At 36.9% G+C, this 24,255-nt stretch overlaps 1 protein-coding gene across 1 annotated transcript; it reads left to right on the plus strand.

Moving 5' to 3' along the window:
• The first annotated feature begins 287 nt into the window (after positions 1-287).
• On the plus strand, positions 288-8,680 carry NAA11 (N(alpha)-acetyltransferase 11, NatA catalytic subunit). The gene is made up of 2 exons (XM_010359838.1): positions 288-1,170; positions 8,631-8,680. Exon 1 carries the CDS (start codon positions 469-471, stop codon positions 1,156-1,158), a length of 690 nt encoding a protein of 229 aa, XP_010358140.1. The 5' UTR covers positions 288-468; the 3' UTR covers positions 1,159-1,170; positions 8,631-8,680.
• Positions 8,681-24,255: the final 15,575 nt, after the last annotated feature.

A 24,255-nucleotide genomic window follows, 5' to 3' on the forward strand; every position in this document is an offset into this window, starting at 1 on the left:
TGAAAGGGGACAGGAGGGGGGGTTCTGGGATGCAATGTTCTTTATTTCCTCTAAGTTCCTGTTACATGGGTTTCTCCAGTTTGTGAAAAATTATTCAGATATACCCAAATCAAAAAGTTAAAACTGAAACAAATAAAAATAATAACTGCAATGGATCACTTTATTTAAAACCAAGGAGGTCACAATGAACTCCTCTCTCCCCACCCCCTAACTCCTGCGCACGCAGACGCACAATGAAGTGAAACCTCATTGGCTGGGATCAGTGACGCACTTCTGAAAGCCGCAGCTTAGCACCATCTTTTCCATCTCCTGCTCGTTCTGCCTTCCCGCCATCTGACCTCCACAAGATTCAGCCCGGTAGTGTTAGCCCCCTGGACTGGATTCCTGAGGCAAACAGTCACCCTTAAGGTCGGCAACAGCCTCTTCTGGGTTCACTGCAGTCCAACCAGCTCCCTACCCGCCGCCATTATGAACATCCGCAACGCTCGGCCGGATGATCTGATGAATATGCAGCACTGCAACCTCCTTTGCCTTCCTGAAAACTACCAGATGAAATACTATTTATATCATGGCCTTTCCTGGCCCCAGCTTTCTTACATCGCTGAGGATGAGGACGGGAAGATTGTGGGCTATGTCCTAGCCAAAATGGAGGAGGACCCAGATGATGTCCCGCATGGCCATATCACCTCACTGGCCGTGAAGCGTTCACACCGGCGCCTCGGCCTGGCCCAGAAGCTGATGGACCAGGCCTCCAGGGCCATGATAGAGAACTTTAACGCCAAATACGTGTCTCTGCATGTCAGGAAGAGTAACCGGGCAGCCTTGCACCTCTATTCTAACACCCTCAACTTTCAGATTAGTGAGGTGGAACCTAAATACTATGCAGATGGGGAAGATGCTTATGCTATGAAGCGGGATCTCTCGCAGATGGCAGATGAGCTGAGACGACAAGTGGACCTGAAGAAGGGCGGGTATGTGGTCCTGGGCTCCAGGGAGAACCAGGAGACACAGGGCAGCACACTTTGTGGTTCTGAAGAGGCCTGTCAGCAAAAGAACCCGGATACCGAAGAAAGTGGCAGTGACAGCAAAGAACCTAAGGAGTCTGTGGAGAGCACCAACGTCCAAGACAGCTCAGAAGGCTCGGATTCCACCTCCTAGAGCATGCTTAAGGTATTCTGTCTTCCCTGACCCAGTACCTCCCTCTCCTAAATTCCTGCGTCCATCCCACCTTGGCCTGCCCAATTCCATCCTGTCTTATCCCATTCTGGCCCTGCGAGGTTTTACGGTAAAAACCACCTGGTAACCTTAGGGAGAAGTTAGAGTGAGTTGAGGGAGACTCATTGCACGCTGTTGAAAGTGAAATACGATACCAACTCATGCTGAAAGTAGATTAATTTCAATGAAGAAACAAGCATTTATCCTGCTTTCTGGGCATGAGTTGTATTTCAGGGTAATCACGTAGTTGATGGAAGGCATTTTTTTCTTTATGGAATTCCAGTTAGTAATAATGATAGAAATATAAAATCATCATTTTGCGACTCTTGATGAAATAATGGACCCAGCCAAGAGTCATCAGTGGCTAATAGCGTTAGATAAAAGTTGGAGCACTTTGTAGTGATGGATCAGACTGACAACACTTGAACTCAGTGTAGTCCGTCTTCAGTAAACGTGGAGACAAATACTTGTCTCCTTATGCAACAGGAAGTGCACAGTACTACCTATGCAATATTCTTTCCAAAAGAAAATTATGAGATCTAACTACTGTTTTACAGAAAATAGAGGGACTTGTTAAACTATACCATGATGCAAACAGTCAAATCCAGAATTAGAGGTTTTTACAAAACAAATGACCTGGTTTCTTCAACAAATAAATGGCACTGAAAAAAAAAAAAGGATGAAGCATTTTCTGTTAAACTTTACAGATACGTTAACTAAACTCAACTGTTACGGACATTGTTTGGATACTGATTCAAACAAACATGTATAAGACATTTTTGAGATAATCAGGCAAAATTTGAACAGGGACTGTATTGTATTAAGGAATTATAAATAATTTTATTAGAGGAGCTAAATGGTACTGTATTATTATGTTTAGAAAGTCCTTATCTGTTAGAGATACATACAGAAATAATTATAGCTGAAAGAATAGGATGCCTAGGATTTCCTTTAAAATAATCTAGCAAAAAAAGAACAAGACTGGAAGAGGGAAAAATGAAATAAGAATGGCAATTATTGTTGGGTTGGGAAATGGGTACTTAGGGGCTTCCTTGTGCCATTTCCTCTTTTGAATGTGTGAAAATTAACATGAAAAATTAAAGAGCCAAAACTCTCTTTTTTTTTTTTTTTTTTTTTTTTTTTTTTTTGAGACGGAGTCTGGCTCTGTTGCCCAGGCCGGAGTGCAGTGGTGCGATCTCAGCTCACTGCAACCTCTGCCTCCTGGGTTCAAGCGATTCTCTTGCCTCAGCCTCCCAAGTAGCTGGGACTCCAGGCGCCCGCCACCACGCCTGGCTAATTTTTGTTTTTTGTTTGTTTGTTTGTTTGTTTGTCTGTTTTTTGAGATGGAGTGTAGCTCTGTCGTCCAGGCTGGAGTGCAGTGGCGCCATCTTGGCTCACTGCAAGCTCCGCCTTTCGGATTCACGCCATTCTCCTGCCTCAGCCTCCGGAGTAGCTGGGACTACAGGCGCCCGCCACCAAGCCCGGCTAATTGTGCTTTTAGTAGAGACAGGGTTTCACCGTGTCTTAGCCAGGATGGTCTCGATCTCCTGTCGTGATCCACCCGCCTTGGCCTCCCGAAGTGCTCGGAATACAGGCATCAGCCACCGCGCCCGGCCTAATTTTTGTATTTTTAGTAGAGACGGGGTTTCAGCATATTGGCCAGGCTGGTCTCGAACTCTTGTTTTTGTTATCTGCCCGCCTCAGCCTCCCAAAGTGCTGCTATTACAGACGTGAGCCACTGCGCCCAGCTCTTGTACTTATTAATACACACTTATGCTAATACTAAAAAACCACTGAAACTTAAGTTTCAAAGGATTGGTATGTTAGAAACAACTTAATTTTAATAATATAATACCACAGTATTTCTTCCATCAAAGAACTTTGTATCACCTTAGGAGTTTCAAGGGTCAGTGAGCTACTGGCAGTTTACAGGCTTTAACATCTTAATCCAGTCACCTTACCCTTACATAGTGTGAAAGGCAGCAACTTTCTCATGGCAAAATCTAGTTATAAATCGTGTATTCTGTAAATAATTTCAATAAGTGCTATTTGATTAGTCATTCATAAAAATATTTATTTGTCAGGCATTAGGCTTGGAGCTGAGTATACAGCAGTGATCAGAACAAACTGATGTTTATATTATATAGCATTTAAGAATAAATGGACTTTTTTTGCATTTTAATGGCAAAACCCAAACTATAGCACACTAATCCCATTTTATTTTCATTTAGTTATAGTTCAATAGGTTATAAAAATTTAGATACAGTAAGTCTTTGGTGATTAGAAAGAATCTGTCCTCAGAGGAGGTTTTGCATTTGACTTTTAACAACCTTAAAGTTTCACAATGACTGATTCATTTGTTCTAATGCTAAAATAAAGGCAGCAGAACAGTCTAAAGGAAAAGATGAAATTAAACAAAACTCGATGCCTTGAGAAAGCGTTGTCAAGTTTACACCTGTCTTGAAAACCGTGGAGTGTTCTATCAAGACTCTTTGAATCAACAAACCATTTTTTAAAAATTTCAACTTTCAAATTCCTTCATAGGACTTACACAGTATTGATCTCATCTTTGTAGTTACTTGCTTCTCTTCAGTGTTAAACTCTAGCTGAGAACAGAGCTAATCAGAGGTTGTTTTAAAACCATATATATACACACATATTTTATATATATAAAGCCATATATATATATAACTATATGTATTATGTACACACATACACCTATAAAACTTTGATGAATTCAAAAGCATTTAACATCTGCTATGAGAAACAAAAATAACTGCCACTCTGGTAAAAGAAGAGAGAAAGAATAAATAAGAAAATTCATTGTTGTATCACAGTTATAAATTTCAGCATACAAATTCAAGAATAATTGAACTGTTTCTTTATGATACTGTAATTGAACTTTATTTCTAAGTTGAAGGAAATGTTTCCTGGACTGAACTTCACACTCTTTGAGTTGTTATCTGCTGAGACATATTCAATGGCTGCATCCAATGTTTGAACCTCAGGATTCATTTCTGGGTCTTTTCCATCCAGAGGTCTCTTACCATTTTGGTAGCAAGGGTGTATGAGTATTAGTCTGCACAGGCTAACTGCTCTAAAAATTAACTTCCAAATCTCCATAACTTAACCCAGTAAAAGCTTATTTCTCACATCATGACAATGTGGGTCATCAGTGTGGTGGCGATGTGGAGTGGAGGGAAAAAGATGGACTAGGGTCCATGGAATCATGCAGGGATCCATTTAGAATGGGGATTCTTAATTTTTTGTAGCTCCCTTTGGCAATCTGGTGAAGCAGAAAAATGTTTTAGAAGATGTAAAAATTATATCAGGTTACAAAGGAAAACAATTTTATTGATACACAGTTATCAAACTTTTTAAAATATTTTTGTTGTAATATATGTGCTTTTTGTTGGCATATTGAATAGCCTAATAATTACTATTATTTCGAAGTAAATTTTAGTATAAATGATATTTAAGATACCTTAAGTATCTATAATGTGATATGAAAATACCTATGATTTTTATTGGTGACAAAGTCTCAAGTATTGCTAATACTACTGTGCATTGATTCCTAACATGTTCATAATTTAAAGAATTGCCAGATTTCAGTTAGAAGTTGATGAAAATACAGAATTGTTTTCGTTCCACGTCCAAGGTCATGGTTCTCCTACATTTTATTAAATAGATCCCAGGTTAAGAACTCCTAATTCAATGACTCTTGTCATTTTTCTAGAATCATAAGACCTTCAAATGGTTCATATATATTCAACTAGCAGATGAGAGAAGAGAATGTATATAGTGGTTCATAAAGGTTTTAAAAGTCAAGGCTTACCCAACTAACTGCAGGGGAGGCTATGATACTTAGTTTAGCTTTGTGCTCAGGAAAGGAAGGAGTTCAGTAACAACACAGCATAGTATCTGCGACAATAGGAAACATCCTAGTGGTGCTCTGGACTATGAGAAGTTTTGCTTCCATGCCCAGTTAGGGGCATGGGATCATACAGCTGCTCTCACTCCATGATATAGCCCAGGGGACTCTGTTAGGCTGTCTGAGGTTGTCTAAATAAACACCTGACATATATTTCTTCTGCTCTTTCACAAACTTGGACATGGAAAACAATGGGATTCTGTTATCTTGCTGCCATTATGCCACTAATTAAAACCTGGAACAAATGGCCCCTCTCCTCTGAAGTCCCCCAAACTGTCTAAATCTTCACTTCCATCCCATTTAACGGGGATTCACCAGCACATAGGTCTAGCTCCCTGAATGGGGAATGGCTACAGTGAAGAAAGAAAGAGCAGGAAAAACATTTAAAAGGCTCATACTGCAAAAGTACTATCCTTCTATAATTGTGGTGCTCCCTCCTGTGGAGCTGGAGTTCAAATACCTATAGAAAAATGTCCTAAAAAAATATTTTTCATTTTCTCTGTACTTTTGAATTTGGGAACAGAGACAGAGTTAGAAGTGATGCTGAGCAGGACAGTTGGTGAAGAACTGGTTGATTTCATCTGAAAAATGGTAACAAAAATTACTCTTAACCCTCTGAAAACGCACTGTTTTGCAGGTATTCTAAGCACTGTTAATGATGTGTTTCATTTATTCCTCATAATAATCCTGTGAGGTAGGTACTGTTACTCCCTTTTGTGGTTGAGGAAATCATATCACAGAGAGGGCTGCATGTTACACAGATAGTAAGTGGAAAACAAGGATGCAAATTCAGGTGGTCAGACTCCATGATTGAGAGGATTAAATGAGTCAATCTGTGTAAATTGCTAAGCACAACTCCTCACACACAGTAAAATAGTCCATAAATTGTAGCTGTTAAAATAATGGATAGTAAGAGTAACTTTTCAGGTTCTCTTCTTCTCCACGGTAATCAAATGATAAAATGTTGTGTATGAGCAGCAACAGTTTGCAATCTTGGAAGGGAAATGCATCTTAATGATTAAAATAGCTTTCACTGACAAGCTAAATGTCAAAGCATTCAGCTGAATCAACGCTCGTCAATGGCAGAGTTTCTAGGGAGCCATAGCAATAAAGACAGGTAGGTTCAAAACATGCTGGTTGAGGCAGGAATGTCATCAAACTGCTGCTTGTCTCCTGACAAGAAATATGTGGTTGATGATTAATAACAAAAATGAAAAAAATGCAAAATCTTAGCGTTTTCAATTGAGCTGGCAACATTAAGTTAAGTAAGGTTACGTCAGTGACTCTCCCTTTCTGGTTTATTCTTTGTGTTGCTAAGCTGTCATTCTAACAAAAAGTTGTTAAATATTCACATGAGCATTCACTGAAATAGACTGTTCTTAATTTTACCAGACAACTAATTATAACTGTAATGATATAATGAAATATGGAAGAAACCTACAGACTGACAGGTCTGGTAAATTCCTAGTATAACCTTACCCCAGAAATGCCAGAAACCATAGATTTCAAATGCAACTGCACTCTATGAAGATAAAGAGGGGTTTGGGAAGAGATAAAATATTGTTTTGAAATACTAATCAGATAGATGCCATTTGTTGAATTATTTATAATCTCTAACAATGTCACCTTTCAATCAGTGTATGATGACTGAAATGTAGGATGTAGGATGACTGAAATACTAACTTTTTCAGAAGTAACTGATAAAAGCAGAGGTTTTTCCTAAATTTTGTACTCTGTACTCTCGTATATGAAATCTAATGAGCTTTTATGGTACAGGAGGTTAGATAGAATATTTAAAATTCTTTGAATGGGCAATGATTCAAAGAGCCAGCATAAAAGCCTTTCTGAAAATATTCTACAATGCCATTTCTGTAGATAAATATCTTTATAAAATTATAGGATTTTTTTTAAAGTAAAGCCATAATATTCTCTTTCATGTTTATAACAGCATATCGACAAATAGCTTATATTTTTCAGGCTTCCATAGCCCACCTTTAAGAAAACCTGGTAATATAAAACTTTGAACTTAATAAGCTAAGACATTAAGGGCTTGGGCTGGGCACAGTGGCTCATGCCTGTAATCCCAGCCTTTTTGGAGGCCAAGGTGGGAGCATTACATGAGGCCAGGAGTTCAAGACCATCCTTGAAAATATAGCAAGACCTGGTCTGTACAAAAACTAAAAAAAATTAGCTAGCATGGTTGTGTATACTGGTGAGTGCTTTGTAGTCCTAGCTACACAGGAGGCTGAGGGTGGAGGATCACTTGTGCCCAGGAGTTTGAGGCTCCTGTGAGCCGTGATTGCACCACTGTGCTCCAGTCTGGGTGACTGAGCAAGACCCTGTCTCAAAAAAAGGACTACAACACTAACATTTTAAAGGGAATCTTTATGAAAAATACCTATACTCTTAAACAACAAACTGTCCTGTAGCCTTTATGACAGTGTTATTTGACTTCTTCAGTTTAATTTCTTAAAATTTTCAAGCAGTATTTACTGAGATAACTAAAACAGCTATATAATGTTTTTATATAACTTCTTTTGAATGCCTGTATTAACAAAATGAAAAAGGCAATGATGATAGTCTTTCTGGCCTATTCCTCCATATCTTGTATCTCTTTTGTTATAACAAATATATTTTAAAAAATAAGATTTTACATAATATTACCTCTTGCAACTGGCTTCACTTGTTATTCTGGCAACAGAATTTTCTAAAACAATGATTTTGTGCAAAAATGCTTTTTAACTGCTCTGTGCATAATAGTCAACCTCAATCTCATTTACTTCTGTGCATATGATAGATGGGAAGGTACTCAGTAAATATTTATTGAATGAATGAATGAACGAATGGATCTCTCAAATTACCTATATAATAATTTTTTTAAAGGAGAGAAAAATAATGTATGTATGATACTACTTCCTTTTACCTGATGTAATTAGGGTACTTTAATTTGTGAATAAAGAAACATAATGGTTATTTGGGTTTCCTGTCCAGGTCTCACAGAAAGAAAATATGACTTATAGAGTAGGACACATTGCGTCTAACTTATCAAGAGCTAAAAAGGCCTTTCATTTCTTTAGAATTGGAATAAATTTTCTTTTGAGTGGAGTAGGATGGGATAGAATTTAAAGATGACAAGCAAAATTATCTCAGTTTCTTTAGCTTTAAAATAGGTTCTTTGGTGGTAAATCCCAGTTTTTTGGTGTTCTTTCTGTCCCTTTCTCCTGGCAGAAACGTCCTGTAGATGTCTGGAAAGGTTCATGTGTTCTTACGGCAAGGAGGGGAGAGAGCCCCAGATCTGTGTGTGGCCTTTGTGCAGTCATCTGAATTCTCACTGACGTCCATGGAGATATATCTAGTCCAAACTAGTTACTGGGTTTCTTTATCTGCTACTTCAGTCTGTCATTAACTAAACCAGTATTCTTTCAGACTTGTCAGAGCTTATAGCTCTCCCGTTCTCATTTGTTTTCTTCTCATTTTTCAACAGCATTGCAGGTCCTCATGTCGCAACCACATCTACCCTGTGAACCCTGGTTTAGTCTGTCTGCTCTGCAGTATCAGCTGTGGGGATCATCTCACAGTGACCAGAATGGCTTCTCCCTCTCGACTCTAAACAACCACCTTTCATGTATCCTGCTGGGATCATGAAGGAATACCTGGACATAAGAGCTGCTGCACAACAGCCAACGAAGTTTGAGACCTGCCATTACAGAACCTTTCTTGGCCTACTCACACCATGCTGCCATTTTATTGTGTTTGTAGTAGTCCTCTGTTGGGTGTGGTTATCCTGCAAGTTTTTCTCCTTTTAGAATGATGAACAGGAAGCAGGGCAAACTCTCAAAGCTTTCCAGCTTTCAGTTTTTTTTTGTTTTTTTTTTTTTTTTAACCATTATTTACCTGGGTTTTCATCCATATTTTTTTGCCATGATTTTACCTGAGTTTTCATCCTTGAGGAGGTGAGGTAGTCACGACCATGAAGTCAGACCTTATGTCCCCTTCCTCCTCTTTCCTGGAAGAAGTATTCTGTTTCTTTTTCCTTTCTCTGGGAACTCCTCCTTTATACTATTCCCCCACAACCTTTTTTTTTTTTTTTTTTTTTTTTTTTTGAGGAGGGCATCACCTTCCCAGTGGAAAAAGGTGTTAAGTTAGGGGCTTCTACTGTACAATCAGAACTTGGAGATTTTAAGAGAAGGACAAACGGTAATTAAATTGGAATCTCTAATATGCTTGTTTGTGTTAGTTTTTTTGGGATGATGTTACTTGGCATTTATTGAGTACCTGCAGTGTTCACACACAATGCCAGGGCCTTCATTAGTAATATATTTAACGGTTTAACCCTCTCAGCAACCCTGTAAAGTAGGTATTATTATCCCTGCTTTACATATGAGGGAACTAAAGCTCAGAGAAGTGAATTAAATATCCAGGATCTGAACCCAATTCTGTTTGAATTCAAAGTCAAAGTTCCTTCTACTTTCCTGTTCCTACTCTTTGCATTTTATTTATGTGTTAAAATTTTAGCAAAAATGGAGAATCTGCTGTTTAAAAATGTGTTTGCTTAATACATGCCTACTGTATGTCAATTGTGAATATATAACCTACAATTATAATCTACTTTTATTATTTTTCTCTAGTAAAAATAAGTGAAGACAAAGTATTTTGACCTCTGCAGTAAAAGTCACCAGATAAATCCAGAGTTATCATTACTTAATATTGTTTTTATGTTCACAATGTGAATTACCAAAGTATATAACATTTTTCATGTTTAAACTTTTATGAAAACTGGTGTGTATGGATTTAAGTCAAAGCCTGGACTTTACCTGGTGACAAGAGGTAAGTCTTTTCTGTGTAATCATAATTAGCCCTGCTAAGCACTTCTTACAGATCTACCCCAGTGCACTCTAAGAATGTCTACCTAATGGTAAATGATTGCTTGAGGCAGATAAAAAAGTTTTTCCCTACATGAAAGGATTTGCCATTTCTTGTGCTAATACAGTATGATACAATCTGTCTTTCCATCTTTTCCTTTTTCTTTTTAATTTTCTATCTCCATGCTAAATTATTTTATTCTTTCCTCTCAACCATGTGTTTATCTCTTTATTTTTAAATATTACAACCTTCTAACATCTGTCTCCAGGGCAGCATAATCTTACTGATGAAATATTCCATGTTTTCCTTGAGCTTTTGTCAATATGTCTTTGTGTTAACAGCTTAGCAGATGGAGAAACAGAAGGAGCAGCCTCAGCTTACCTGAATGATTTTTCTCCAGCACCAGGCACATTGACTTGCTGTCTCTAGTAACTTGATAAGAGTTGGAGCAATTGGCAAATGAGAAATGATATGACTTCTGCAGTGTTATTTACTAAAATAATTGGCTGCATTTCTTTGTTATCATTATATCTTCTTTCCCAGTCTCGTACCAGGAGAAAGCAGAATTATAGCACTATCTGGTTTGGGCTATCCCTGTTGAGATAATAAAAATATGAACAATAATACTAATATTGCTTTGGGCATAGATTAGCATGTTCATAATGGTTCCAGGATAGTAGTGGTGATTTTGCAGCAGCAGTGGCTTTTTGAAACACAAATTGTGGGAGTGTGTGGCACCATTTTTTTCGTAATAGCATTGTTCTTTTTACACAAGAAAAGAGATTTTTTTTTTTTTAATTCTGAATGGACTGACTACTTTTTACTGAAGCACAGTCCTAGAGAGAGCAAAGCAAGGCTTTGAAGCAAGGAGGGAAGATAGTAATGGTGTGAATACCCTGGTACTAGCTATATTTTATTCACTTTCAGCTTTAAATAAATTGGATGTGCTCAGGTCTGCTAGCAGATATTTAAAGATATTGATCAGGATGCTAAGTTTTCTTTGGTTAAAAGAAGAAAACTTGTGAATGAAGCCTGTGAGTTCCTAGTTAGAGTCTGTGTGGGTTTCCCTTTGGAGATAAGAGCAAGAGGCAAGAGATGACCATCTGAAATAAAAATAATGGGGTGTGTGGATATATGGGAGAAATGGGGACTAGTACTGGGAATCAGTCCAAAGCCAGGAAAATTTAGAAAGGATCTCCGGACTGAAACACTGGAAGGAAAGTTTTCTTTATTTTTTATGTGCAGCTAAGTCATTTGGGTATTATGTTAAAAATGCAGACTTTTTTTCAGTATGTCTGGTGGGGCCTGAGTATCTGCATTTCTAACTAATTCCTACATTGCTCATGTTGCTGGTCCGGGAACCACACTTTGACTAGTAAGGGTCTTAAAGCTCATCTCCAACTCTTGAACTGGGGTCCAAAACACCTGTGACTGTCCATTAGGTCATTTTATAATGGATTAGACCCTAAATAATTCAGATTCCCCTTCTTAAATATACATTTACATAAATCCTGTTTGTCTTTGAGATTGTGTCTTGATGGCCTAATAATTTCAATAAAAAGTTCATTAAAAATGTGTACAACAAAAAAGTATGTGTGTGTGTATATATATATATAAAATGTATCGATAATCAACATTTTATCTGTTAGGATGCTTTGATATAACAATTTTGCCTCATTGGCTTCTAGGCAAGTGAATGGTGTATGAGATTTTTAAAAATTTCACTTCTAACTCTAACTTTATTGTGTTCATTGGTTGATAAATTAGCTCAGACACAAATTGTTTTCCATGCTGACAACATTTGACAGGATTTGAAAAAGACGACTGAGTCTTTTTTTTTTTTTTTTAATTTTAAGGAGTAGCAGACCTATGTGTGGGTTCAGGTGGTCTAATAGAGATTTTCCATTCAGGGATAAGAATTTCTAGCCCATTGTTTCTCAAAGTATAGTTCATATGCTTATTGAATCAGAATCACCTGGGTGCTATGTTAAAAATGCAGTTTCTTTGTCTCTGGCTCAGACTTACAAAATCAGTCCTGTATTTTTAACAACCCTGCAGGTGATTGTTTTGCACACTGTCATCTGAAAATCACTGATCAGTACAAGGCATTGAATTCTTCATAAAGATAATGTGAAGGGAGCTTTTTTTCCATGGTAATACTCTCTAGACAAATTAATTCATCAAAAGAAGCAAATAATTCAGAGCAGATAAAACATTTTTGTTTATTATAAAACATATGGCAAAGGGTGAGGTGGTATATGGTAACTCTGCTTACTTTCTGTAAGCTTAAAACTTTTAAAAATAATGTATAAATTAAAAATATTTTTAAAGTACATAAATGTGAACATTTGACACAGATTCTTCCATAAGTATTTTACATAAATGTGAGATCGTGTGTTATTTTTTAGGGCTTTTTTGGTCATTGCTTTCCTCCTCCTCCTCCTCTCTTTTCAAGCAAACCATAGCTACAACTTGGCAATGGCGGTATACAGCAAAAGCCTGAAGGATGAGAACATTCACAAATGACACTATGAAATTTGTCCCCATTTGTTTCTGGAACAGAAATCTCAAATACTGCAGTGCCTTGTTAGGAACCAGACACCTAGCATGTCTGGAACCACATGTCCTTCCATGCATGTCATTAGCTTCTCATATCCCATCACCATCTGGGCATCTTGAGTTAGAACTTCTAAGAACACAGTACCCAGCCAAAATCCAATGAAACAGACTAAGTGACTTATCAAGGTCCTTTTTATATTAATACTTTCTCCTAGACATGAATGTTTCTTTTGAAATCTAGAAAGATCATTTCCTTGAGGTGCACTTGAAGGGTTATTTAAACACCATGTTTCCTTATTAGGGCATGGGAATTACATTTTGTGAAGTTCTGGGGAAAAAAAATCTTTTCATTTTAAATCATACATATATTGCTTTCCTAACCAAAATTAAGATAGATTTCACACCTTTGGAATGTTGTCATCACCTGAACTGCATTTTATGGAAGCTTACCTAGAGAACACAGTCCTTAGCGAGTTGAGCGATTTTCACAAGTGGTGATTCAATAGAGTGAGAAATCACAGAGCGAGGAGTCCAACAGCTGAAATTTTAGTCCTAGTTTGGCTTTTTACCACCTGGATATCCTCTGGCACATCAGTTTTCTCATTTACAAAATAGAGATAAAAATAACTTGTGCTTTTAGGGTTATTGTGTAATGAGTTAGTGTAAAAAACAACTGCACTGTAATTTGTAAAAAGAAAAATGTTACTGTGAACGTTTACTTTTTAGACATTTTTACCCCTCAATTTAAACTGGTATAGAGTAACTGATCTTTTGTTTCCTCTGTAATGGTCCAAGAAAGAACCAGTGTTTCAGAGAATTTATCATCAAACAATAACTGTGTCAAGCAATGACAAATATATGCATGTATGTGGATATTTCAAGGGGCAAAATACGGAGAAGATGAATTCCTGTAAATATAGCAAGCCAACTTTCTATACATTCATTTAAAAAGAAAAGACTCAATAAAAGTTATCTTTTACTCTCTATGACCTAAGCATTCATATGTAATATATTTTTCATGTAAAGCAAGCTGTACTTAATCTCCTATTTACATGGTTTTGAATAAAATAAATGCACACACACACACAGAGTGACCAAAATTTTTATTCAAAAATTAGTAAACTGGCTGGGCCTGGTGCCTCATGCCTGTAATCCCAACTAATCAAGAGGTGATGTGGGAGGATCCCTTGAGGCCAGGTGTTTGAGATCAGCTGGGGCAGCTAAGCAAGACCCCAACTCTTTTTTGTTTTATGAGATGGAGTCTCGCTCTGCCACACCCAGGCTGGAGTCCAGTGGCACAGTCTCGGCTCACTGCAACCTCCACCTCCCAGGTTAATTCTCCTGCCTCAACCTCCCGAGTAGCTGCATAGCTGGAACTACAGGCGTGTGCCACGACGCCTGGCTAATTTTTGTATTTTTAGTAGAGACGGGGTTTCACCATGTTGGTCAGGCTGGTCTCAAACTCCCAACCTCAGGTGATCTACCAGCTATGGCCTCCCAAAGTGCTTGGACTGCAGGCATGAGCCACCGTGCCCGGCCAAGACCCCCAACTCTTAAATAAATAAAACATTAGTAAACCATGATAATACATTAGGGCAAACATCTGGCTGGTTTTTCATTACCAGAACTCTAAAGAGTGTGAAGTCTCATAGTCTGGCTTTTATTCCTGAAAGCTGGTACACAAGTTAAAAGTTTGACTGTTTGTTAAATAATAAATCTTACAAAGAATTGTGAAAAATCATGTACTCTCTTGTATAAGGAGGCTTTTAGGAAACAAATATTTCTAATTGCTCCTTTGGCAATCAAGACATTTTTGCATCCTGGGACAGTGTCGCTTAGTAAGATTCCCAGTGAGTGAGAGGTAGATCTCTTTTGTAAAGTGGCAGATGGATTAATGTGAAAGGTGAGAAAGAGGCAGCCCCATAGAACTGCTCTTAGGCAAATCACTTTAGAAAGGCGTACATATGAAATTGAGAATGCAGAATTTGAGTTCCTTAAAATTACTTATGTCTGTGTAGTCCTTGAAAGGCAATAATCAAATATATATTTTTCAACATTTAATACATGTTCTTTAATTTTATTATCTTCCTTATAATTGTTGGAGATGGGGTAGATTAAGCTTATATCCAGTAGGTATTTAAGCTGAAACGTCACAGCTTTTGTGTGCCTAATTAGCATCATTGCCTCAACTGCATTGAGTTAATAGGTGGTAGTATCACAGAGGTTAAACTCATTCACTTTAGGGTATACCTAGAGTTACACCCTAAGGTACCTGCTTTGGAAATGTTGAAATATGTAATTGCATATACCTTCCTTTATACAGCTAGCAACCCTATCAAAACTAAATCCTTGGCAGGCTAATAAGAGTATCATGAAATAACCTGAAATTGTCATTTGTCAGCAGATGATAGAAATCTGAATTCAGAGTTAGAAAACTGGTTTAGGAGTGACAGTGTATGAAGGAGAAAATTGTCAGCTATTAGAAAGTCAAAGATGCTATTTTTATAAAGGCAAGGTGAAAAAAAGACTATGACAGTTGTATTGGATCCTTTGTTTTCTTTGTTCAAGAAAAAACATATTTTTAATTACTGACTTGAATTTTATTTTCATAATGTAGTTTTTATAATAATTGGGTACCTTGAATAATTAAAACAGACTATATTTATAGATTAAATTTTTGCATGCTGTACAATTCTTATTAAAAGACATTTGGGTCAGTTTTGCTAAAAAACAGAAGTTCCTGTCTTTAATGAGGCAAAAGCATAATAGTGGCTTAAATTAGAATGTAAAGCTTTTGGAATCACCCTGTAATTCATGGCTTATCCCTGAGAATTCAAAGCTTTATAAATTATAAATCTTTTCCAGGACACCATACACACTGTCTTAAGTCAAATAGTGCTGGGCTAAGCCAAAGTCATAAATGAATTCTTCACTCATCCCTGGGCCCAGTATTATTTTTTTCTAGCTTACATTATACACCCTGGCCAAAACTAGAATTCCTTCAAAATAAGCCACACTGCCATATCACCTTTTCACTTCCTTTTCTCTTTCTGCTACTTCTTCCCACAGTTAAATCTATCAGTCAATGAAACCTACACTATAGCTGGTAATAAGCAACTTTTATAAATTATTAATAACTGGCAGACTTGCTCCCATAAATAATATTTAAATTTAATTCAAATAAACCTCCAATTGGTAGATTAAACCTACCTAACGAATACCATTCTTACTCTACCTGTTTCAAGATCTAAACTGGGACTCCATGGGGTGTCCTGCCATCTTGAGCCACAGTTTTCAAAAGAAAGGAAGGAAGTATTTCCTGTCTATAAGCAAGTGCAGGAATTAAGGTGCTAAGTAAGGCAAGCGTTGTTGTATTTGAACCCCTAAAACTTCCTTTTCTGCATCTTTCTTCCAGTACCTTCTTGTTTCTTCTATATCTTCAGCAATTCTAAAGTCTCAATTTCCACATCCACAAAATAGGAATAGGAATAAGTTTGCTTGAAGGACCTGTAGAGTTGTTGTGAGGGTAAAATAAGGAAATTCACAGAAATAAACTGATAACCAGAAAATATTAAGGATACCAAAATATTGTTTCAGCTACTTCCTTTTTAGTTGTTGAGTAAACATTTTAATAAGTCTAATCATTCCAATACGTGTTTTTATGTTTGAATATTATTTTTGGCAGAAAGATGACTAAGTGATAATTGACTGTTTTTGTCTTTCCAGATTTTTCTCCATTGTCTAACTTGTCTCTGAATGTGCCCAGGCAATAGCAGGTGCTCAAGTAAAAGCACGAATGAATGAAAATGAATGGTTCACAGATGAGGAATAATTGAGCCAATAAAAATTATAATGAATCTCATTTTATATCAATAACGATAGAACAGGCTGGGCGCGGAGGCTCACGCCTGTAATTCCAGCACTTTGGGAGGCCAAGGCGGGCGGATCATGAGATCAGGAGATCAAGACCATCCTGGCTAACACAGAGAAACACTGTCTCTACTAAAAATACAAACAATTAGCTGGGCGTGGTGGCGGGCGCCTGCGGTCCTAGCTACCCGGAAGGCTGAGGCAGGAGAACGGCGTGAACCCAGGAGGTGGAGCTTGCAGTGAGCCGAGATCTCGCCACTGCACTCCAGCCTGGGCGACACAATGAGAGTCTCCGTCTCAAAACAAAACAACAACACTCGATAGAATAAGAATTCTTTTCAAACAATAAATGCTATGTATAGAAGAAAACATTCCAGTGCTGTTTTATGCCAATAGTGAAGTATGTCTATTTCCATACCCTGTTTTCAATTCTAAAAACAAATATCTTCCTAACATGTCCTTGGACAAAAGGTAAAAATAAGAGGCACAGGTAAATAGAGAACACATCAAATCTCTTAATCAAGATGTGTTTTACCAAATATAACAGCAAACAATAAGCAAACATGATGATCACCAGCAAAATCCTGAGCATTGCAAATCCAGTTTTCAGTTTGGAAATACTGCTAAAATTACATATGAAATGCTTTGAAAATACCACAGTACAATATGATTTTCATTGGTGTTTGTTTTTGAAAGGAAAAAAATGTCTAAAGTATTATTTTAGTCCATGTGCAAAGCAAATTGTTTCATCTGTTAAAAAAATAAATGAGCAATAATCTCCAAGAAATCATCTTGACCAGCATTAATGACTAGTTTGGTAGTTAACAGCCCAAGGCATAGCCAGAGGCTATTAAGGCTCTTGGGGGAAAGAAAAGGTTGGTAGATTGTGGTTTACCAGTAATTAATTATAGGTATGAATCAAAACTTCCTAAGAAAAGAGATTAAAGTTACTTTGGATGACTTTATGTGTATGCTTATCTTTTCATACATCCCCCTGCCATACCTTTTCTAATAAACAGGAAAAGAAGATGATGCCATCATTTCACAAACCAAGTTGAATTGGAAATAATTCACATAATGAAACAGGAAACACATGGGACCAATCAATGCCTTTTCAAGCTTGGACTATATAACTATAAGAAGCACTTAAAAAAAAAACCCAGTCTAACACATTAGTTGATTGTTGGTGAAATGAAACTCAATCATGAGATCATAAGGATTTTTTGAAGCTTTTTTTTTTTTTAGTTTTTAATCCTATCTCAATAAAAGTAAATACATAAGGATTATACATAAACCAAATCTGAAGTAATATAGATTGGGGAAACCTCAAGAGGGTCAGGAGATAATGAAGATTATACCTCAATATTGGGATTATGATGTTAGTTCTTTATTTCAATAAAAGTGGATAGAGATCTTTCATATCAGAGACAGGGCTTAGCTGTAAGGACAAAAGTAATCTTCTGGGAATTATGCATACAGGCTTGACATCATTTTTATTGGATGGCTGATGAACTGGAAAACTCCAGGATAGCCAGGCTTTAATTTGTAATCTTAATTTTCATATAAATCGGTACATTTCAGGGGGAGGCACGGGGGATGTGGGGACATTGATGCTTGCCGGCCTTGTGGTAATAAGACAGCCCTGAAGCACAGGCAGCAGTACTAACTCATCCAGTATCTGATTCTGTCTTTTCCTCTATCCATCTGTCTTCCATCTTTGCATCCATCATTTAACAAAATTTACAGCCTGCAAATACCAGAGAAGCTAATGTTAGTGCAATCTTCCCCCTACCTCCTCTCGGAATGATCTATAGTAATCTACTTATCATAGACATGCACACTATAAAGCACAATAATTTAGTTTTCAGCCAGGAAAATGACTGCCATTGTTTTGCAAGCATACATTAATGAGGATTTTTCCCCCTTCTTCTTCTTTTGATTTTCGTAAAGGATATAGGGCATGAGAGAGCACCAGTTTTCCTTCATAAAATAATTATTTTGGTGTTTCCCATATATAATTTCATATCCATGGAATTACATAGAGGCAAAGTTATAAAACTAGAACATAGTGGAAATTTATTTGGATATATGGAAACTTGGTCCATTTATTTTCAATATAGGATCTATATGTCCTTTACATGGTCAAAGAAGTAAAATGCTGTTGAAAAGAATGGTCTAGAAATATATTAAGAAAATAGAATTTTCTTTCTGGATTGTTCTGGTCTCTTACAATATAAATAAAATTAAATTGTTTGTGCAAAATTATTCTTATCAAATGATATTTTAGTTGAATTAGCCACAGGAAACAAGCAATGTACTCCCTTCTTACATTGTTGTTATTGTTTTGAGGTTTTATGTGTCTCCCAGCTCTATCAGGTTTTATGTGTTTCTGCCATTTGTTTTACCTTTGTCTCATTATTTTTTAGCTTTTGAGTGATTTCTTATAAAAGAAGAGGAAAGATAATAGTTCCTACTCCATTGTTTTTAAACCAGAAATCATATGTAGCTTTTTGATCTTCTAATAACCATGTGTATGTAAAGAACATATAAGGCTCATATTCTACCATATAAAAGAAGAAATCGTCAGCCAAAGCTAAAAATGCAGAACTTGTTACACATAAGAACATTTTCCAACTTCTGAGTATATCTGAATGGCTCTGGTTTTAGATTTTCCCCATGATTTAGAGATGTTTTTATTTTTCAAAGACAAATCATCTGTTCTCAAGACTGTTTTCTTTGTTTGTTTTCTGATGTCTTCCTAGATGCACAGTGTACTGAAATGTTGAGATACTACCTTCAGAGCAGAAAATAGATTCTCCCAATCATATCTTATCCTCTTATCCTCCAAAGCTCCCAATTTGCTCGTGAAGTAACATGAAAGTTGATATAGATAAATACTGTGACCGTAATCCCAATTGGAAGCACACTCATCTCTTAAACAGTTCTGTCAACTGGGATTTATCTGCATGGAAGGCATATAAAGCATCGTTTACATAAATAACTTGGAGTTTTGAGTTGGACATATATCAGGGATGAGTAACTGCCCTGGAGTATACCTATTAAATCAATCACCAGGCTCAAACAATCAGAAAAGCATTGACTATAGCCATACAAAACTTGATCACAACATAATCTTCCTCTGCTTCTTGATGAGGTAACAAAATATGCTGTGTTCATTGAACAGCTGCTTTCATAAGGAGAGCAATAATGAAAAAAATCTCCCAGAACCTTCAGCACTTGCACATGAAAACAAGGTTTCCAGTGAGAAAATTAAAATGCCAGAAAGATTTATACTTACCTATGCAGATGTCCTGTGGTCTTAAACATGTTGTCTTCCTTTTAAAATGTAAGAAACAGAGACAGTGTCATTTTTCAAAGTACTGTTATTGAAAAATAAAAGTTATAACCATGATTTCTGTTACGGGCTGAATTTCGTCCCTCCCAAAATTCATGTGTGAACTTCTAATTCCTACTGTCTCAGAATGTCACTATTTGGACATAGCACCTTTAAATAAATAATTAAGTTAAAATGAAGCCATTAGGGTAGGCCCAAATCTGATTCGATTGGTGTCCTTATAATAAGAGGAGATTAGGACACTTATAACACCTAGAGAGGGAAGACTGTGTGAAGATACAGGGAGAAAATGGCCATCTGCAAACCAGGGAGAGAGGCCTTAGAAAATCAACTCAGCCAACACCTTGATCTCAGGCTTCTAGCATCCCAAACTGTGAGACTATATAATTCTGTCATTTAAGCCACACAGTCTGTGGTACTTTGTTATCACAGCCCTTACAAGCAAATGCCATACAGTTCTCTTTCTTGTTTAAAGATAAATAAGGAAATGAAGATAGAAGAAGGCCCAACGTTAAGTCATCTGTAACTTACTCAGACAAAATTCTGACACTTGGTGTAAACTTCCAGCTTTTCATTGATTCTATATGGAAATCAATGTTCCCTTAATTGCCTGAACTTAGGCCATGGATATTCTTCCATCATAAGTTCTCTATTAAGAAGAGTGAAATGTCAGATAGTTAGTTGGAACAGGGCTTGCCAGACCTGCATAAAGCAAGCATGAAAGCATATTCCCCAGGAAAACATCTGCTTTTACAAGTAAGTTAGCTCTGAAGAAGTAGACATGTAAGTAGTATATGCTAATTAATTTCAAAGGAGACGTAAAGAAGAGAAATGTACAAATTACTAGTAGAAAAAATGATGAAAACTAGATTTCTGAGGATCATTATGTTATACCATTTGAGACTCTTTTAATATACCTAGAAAATGAGGAAGAGGCCTGTTAGAGATCCTCTTATTAAAGAGGAGAAAGTTTTTTTCTCACCAAACATTCTATTCTTTTAAGTGTCCTTATAATAGATAATCAAATGATAAGATCACATCTTCTTGTTTCTATGTTCATATGAAAAGCTTCCCCATCTCACTGCTTCCTATCAAATGAGAGCAGGAGGTGAAAAAAGCTTTTGTGAACTAGGACATCCCGCAGGTAAAACAAACATGTGCCAGCATGCTACCCAGATGCACAGCTTAGGAAGAAGCCCCTGTTCATTGAGCCATACCGGCTTTTCTAAAGAAATTGAACAATCTTTCAAATGATTTGTGAAATTTTAGGCACATGAAACTTCTAGATCTCAGAAATGAACTGATGATTGTACTGCCATGGCAATCATGTGTTACTTTGTGAAATACATGGAATATAACTTTGTAAAAGGCAGTATAGTATTAACAGCCTTGTTTCTCAAGATTTTTGGATAAATATTTAAGATCTATGGTAAAGTATTTTACCTTAGTTATTAATCACCACTTTATTTGCATACATGGTAGGGGAAGAGCCTCTATTTGAAGATAAAGTCTATCTATGGCCTAACCTGGTCGTGTGTTAGAGGTGATCCAGAAAAGACATGGGTCAGTCCCAGCAGCATTCTCTACATGAACAACAAAGAACATCCTGAGAAAGAATTCAGCCCATGAAGACAGGTGACTGCTCCTGTGACAGAGACATGAGGTACCACTGCCAATCTGGGACAGCTTCTTAGTGCAGCACATGGGATGTGGTGGGTAGAGAAAGAAACGTAGTCTCTTTATTCCTAGGATTATATTCACCTATGTCTGCTCCTTGCCACAGGAACCCTGGCCTCTCAATATGACTCCTTTTCACTGACAGAGTTCTTTTAATTTGCACCCGAATAGGTATAGCATACCCACGATATTAGGGCAAGGGGCTCAAGAGGGATTCTCAAGTCACTCTTACAGTCTGCCTGAAACCAGCATCCCCACCGTCACCACCTAGATTCAAGTGTTTCATTGGGTTTAATACTTTCATACACATAATTCCTAGGTAGTGTGACCATATAAAAATCCTAAATGAGGATATTCTTGAGTATGAAATGGAGCAGTAAAAGTAGTTGAAGTTACATAATTTCTTTAAAATATACATATTGGACTTACAATTTAATATCGTTATTTCATTGGTTGTCCAATGAACTTTATTCATTGCTGAAAATATAAAAATATTCATGCCAAAATATAAAACAAGCATTTCTGTTATTAAAGCAAAACAAAAAATGTCTTTATATGAATTATTCAAACCTTAAAAAAATGGGATAATTCTTTTTGGTTCACATACACATTCTTAATCATTTTCTTAGCCTGTACCTGTTTCTAACACTGTGTCATTGGCAGTTTTCTGAAGAATATATTTTGCAATGTTGTGCTGCTTTACATTTTTTAATAAAATTGCTTGCAATTTTCTTCAAATTTGTATTTTGTGATGAATACAGTTTAAATTGCTGACACTCAGCTGAATCTCCTCTGTAGACCATAATGTTTTTAACTGGGAAAACTACTCTGTACAGATGCTGAGGTTCGTGATAAGATCAGAGAAAATTTGGCTAAATAAAGGATCTTCTCAATTCTAATTTTATTGAAATATGTAAACATCTCAGTCCAAATATGTTAACAATTAAAAGACGAAAGAGGTGCAAAAGCAGAAAAACAAATGATGGTTGAAGAGCTGTCGAGCTGCCACCAAGAAAAGTATGCCATAGAGCAGAGGAAAAATAACAAAATGAATCAACATGAGTTTTTAAAAATTAGTAAAACAATCATATATTTAAAACAAAAATGTGATATAAAGATGAAAGAGTTCAGAAAATGTGTGGAGATTTCTTTCTCAGTGAGGCCATCTAGGCTCATTAGAGACATTCTAATCATTTTGATCCTTAAGTGAAAAGGTCTGTGTTTTCAAACTCGTCCTTCTTTTGGTTCCTACGCCAATCTGCAAACTTATTCTCAGCAACTTTTAAACCTACCAAGGAGTCTGACAGAGTGGTAACGTCCATTACCCAAGTCAAAAGAATACCAATTACATTCTTCTCCCAAAACAAAAAAGGAAGCATTATTGACTTAATTCTAGAAGGTTGCCCAAATGTTTTATCTCAGACCAAAGCCTATCTGCTCCGAGGAGCCTTCCTGTCTGAACAGCTAGCTACTTTCAAATGGCACTGTGTTCCTTTCCTGTCTTCCCTTAAATTAAGTACAGTTCACTAACTCTCCCACTATGTTACCTTCATCATCACTGCGAGTAATAAAGGTCAAGAAGAGCGGGTGTAGTGATGCGTACCTGTCGTCCCAGGCTTCCTTGGAGTTTGAGGCTGCAGTGATCATGATTATGCCACTGCACTCCAACCTGAGTGACAGAGCAAGACCCCTACTCAAAAATAATGTAAAATAAAATAATAAATAAACAAAGGCCAAGAAGAAATTATCAAATTCCATCTGAAAATAAAGAAGAGTGACTTTGCCATGTTTCTCAGATGGTCCATGTCAGCAGTAAAAATTGACCTGTACATTTATCTCTTATGTTGTTTCCTTCCCAACTAGGATTGTTTTGCATGCTTTTTGAAAATATTTATGTTGGAAGGTTTATATTAAAAAAAAAAAAAAAAAAAAAAAAAAAAAAAAAAAAAAGCCTTGAGAGAACAGGAATGAAAAGGGAAGGGTGCACAAATTAAAAAATCAAGATGGGCCGGGCGCGGTGGCTCAAGCCTGTAATCCCAGCACTTTGGGAGGCCGAGACGGGCGGATCACGAGGTCAGGAGATCGAGACCATCCTGGCTAACACAGTGAAACCCCGTCTCTACTAAAAAATACAAAAAACTAGCCGGGCGAGGTGGCGGGCACCTGTAGTCCCAGCTACTCGGGAGGCTGAGGCAGGAGAATGGCGGGAACCCGGGAGGCGGAGCTTGCAGTGAGCTGAGATCTGGCCACTGCACTCTAGCCTGGGTGACAGAGCGAGACTCCGTCTCAAAAAAAAAAAAAAAAAAAAAAAAGTCAAGATGGCAAATATATTACTTTGGGTGTATATTTTAAGCAGCTGTGACAATAACAACAAAACCCTAAAATTCAAAGGCTCAAACACAATCAAATTTTATTTCTTTCTTATCCAATAATCCAGGGATGAGCATTTCCAGGCCAGTAGGGAAGCTCCTTCCCTATAGATACCGTTACTCTTCCATTTCCTCCAGTGTTCGTCTCTGTATTGGTTGAGGTTGGATTACACATACTAGTCCATGTTCCATTTTGTAAGAAGGGAAAAAGATTAAGTGGCAAGCAAGCAATTTCTTCTTTAAAGCATTTTACTTGGAAGTTACACATAGCACTTTTATTATGAAGTAGTTAATGCTGTAGATATGAAATATATGTGAGTATGTATACACAAATGTATATGTGTATACAATGCAAATATACGTATATAGAATAAAGATATATACATTACAGACACATATGTTTATACAGTCTCAAA

Source organism: Rhinopithecus roxellana, chromosome 2 (assembly GCF_007565055.1).
Source record: "Rhinopithecus roxellana isolate Shanxi Qingling chromosome 2, ASM756505v1, whole genome shotgun sequence".
Taxonomy (NCBI): domain Eukaryota; kingdom Metazoa; phylum Chordata; class Mammalia; order Primates; family Cercopithecidae; genus Rhinopithecus; species Rhinopithecus roxellana.

Bases quoted from the DNA above. Each gene is read 5' to 3' on its own strand.
- NAA11 (XM_010359838.1), top strand. From the start codon at position 469: ATGAACATCCGCAACGCTCGGCCGGATGATCTGATGAATATGCAGCAC.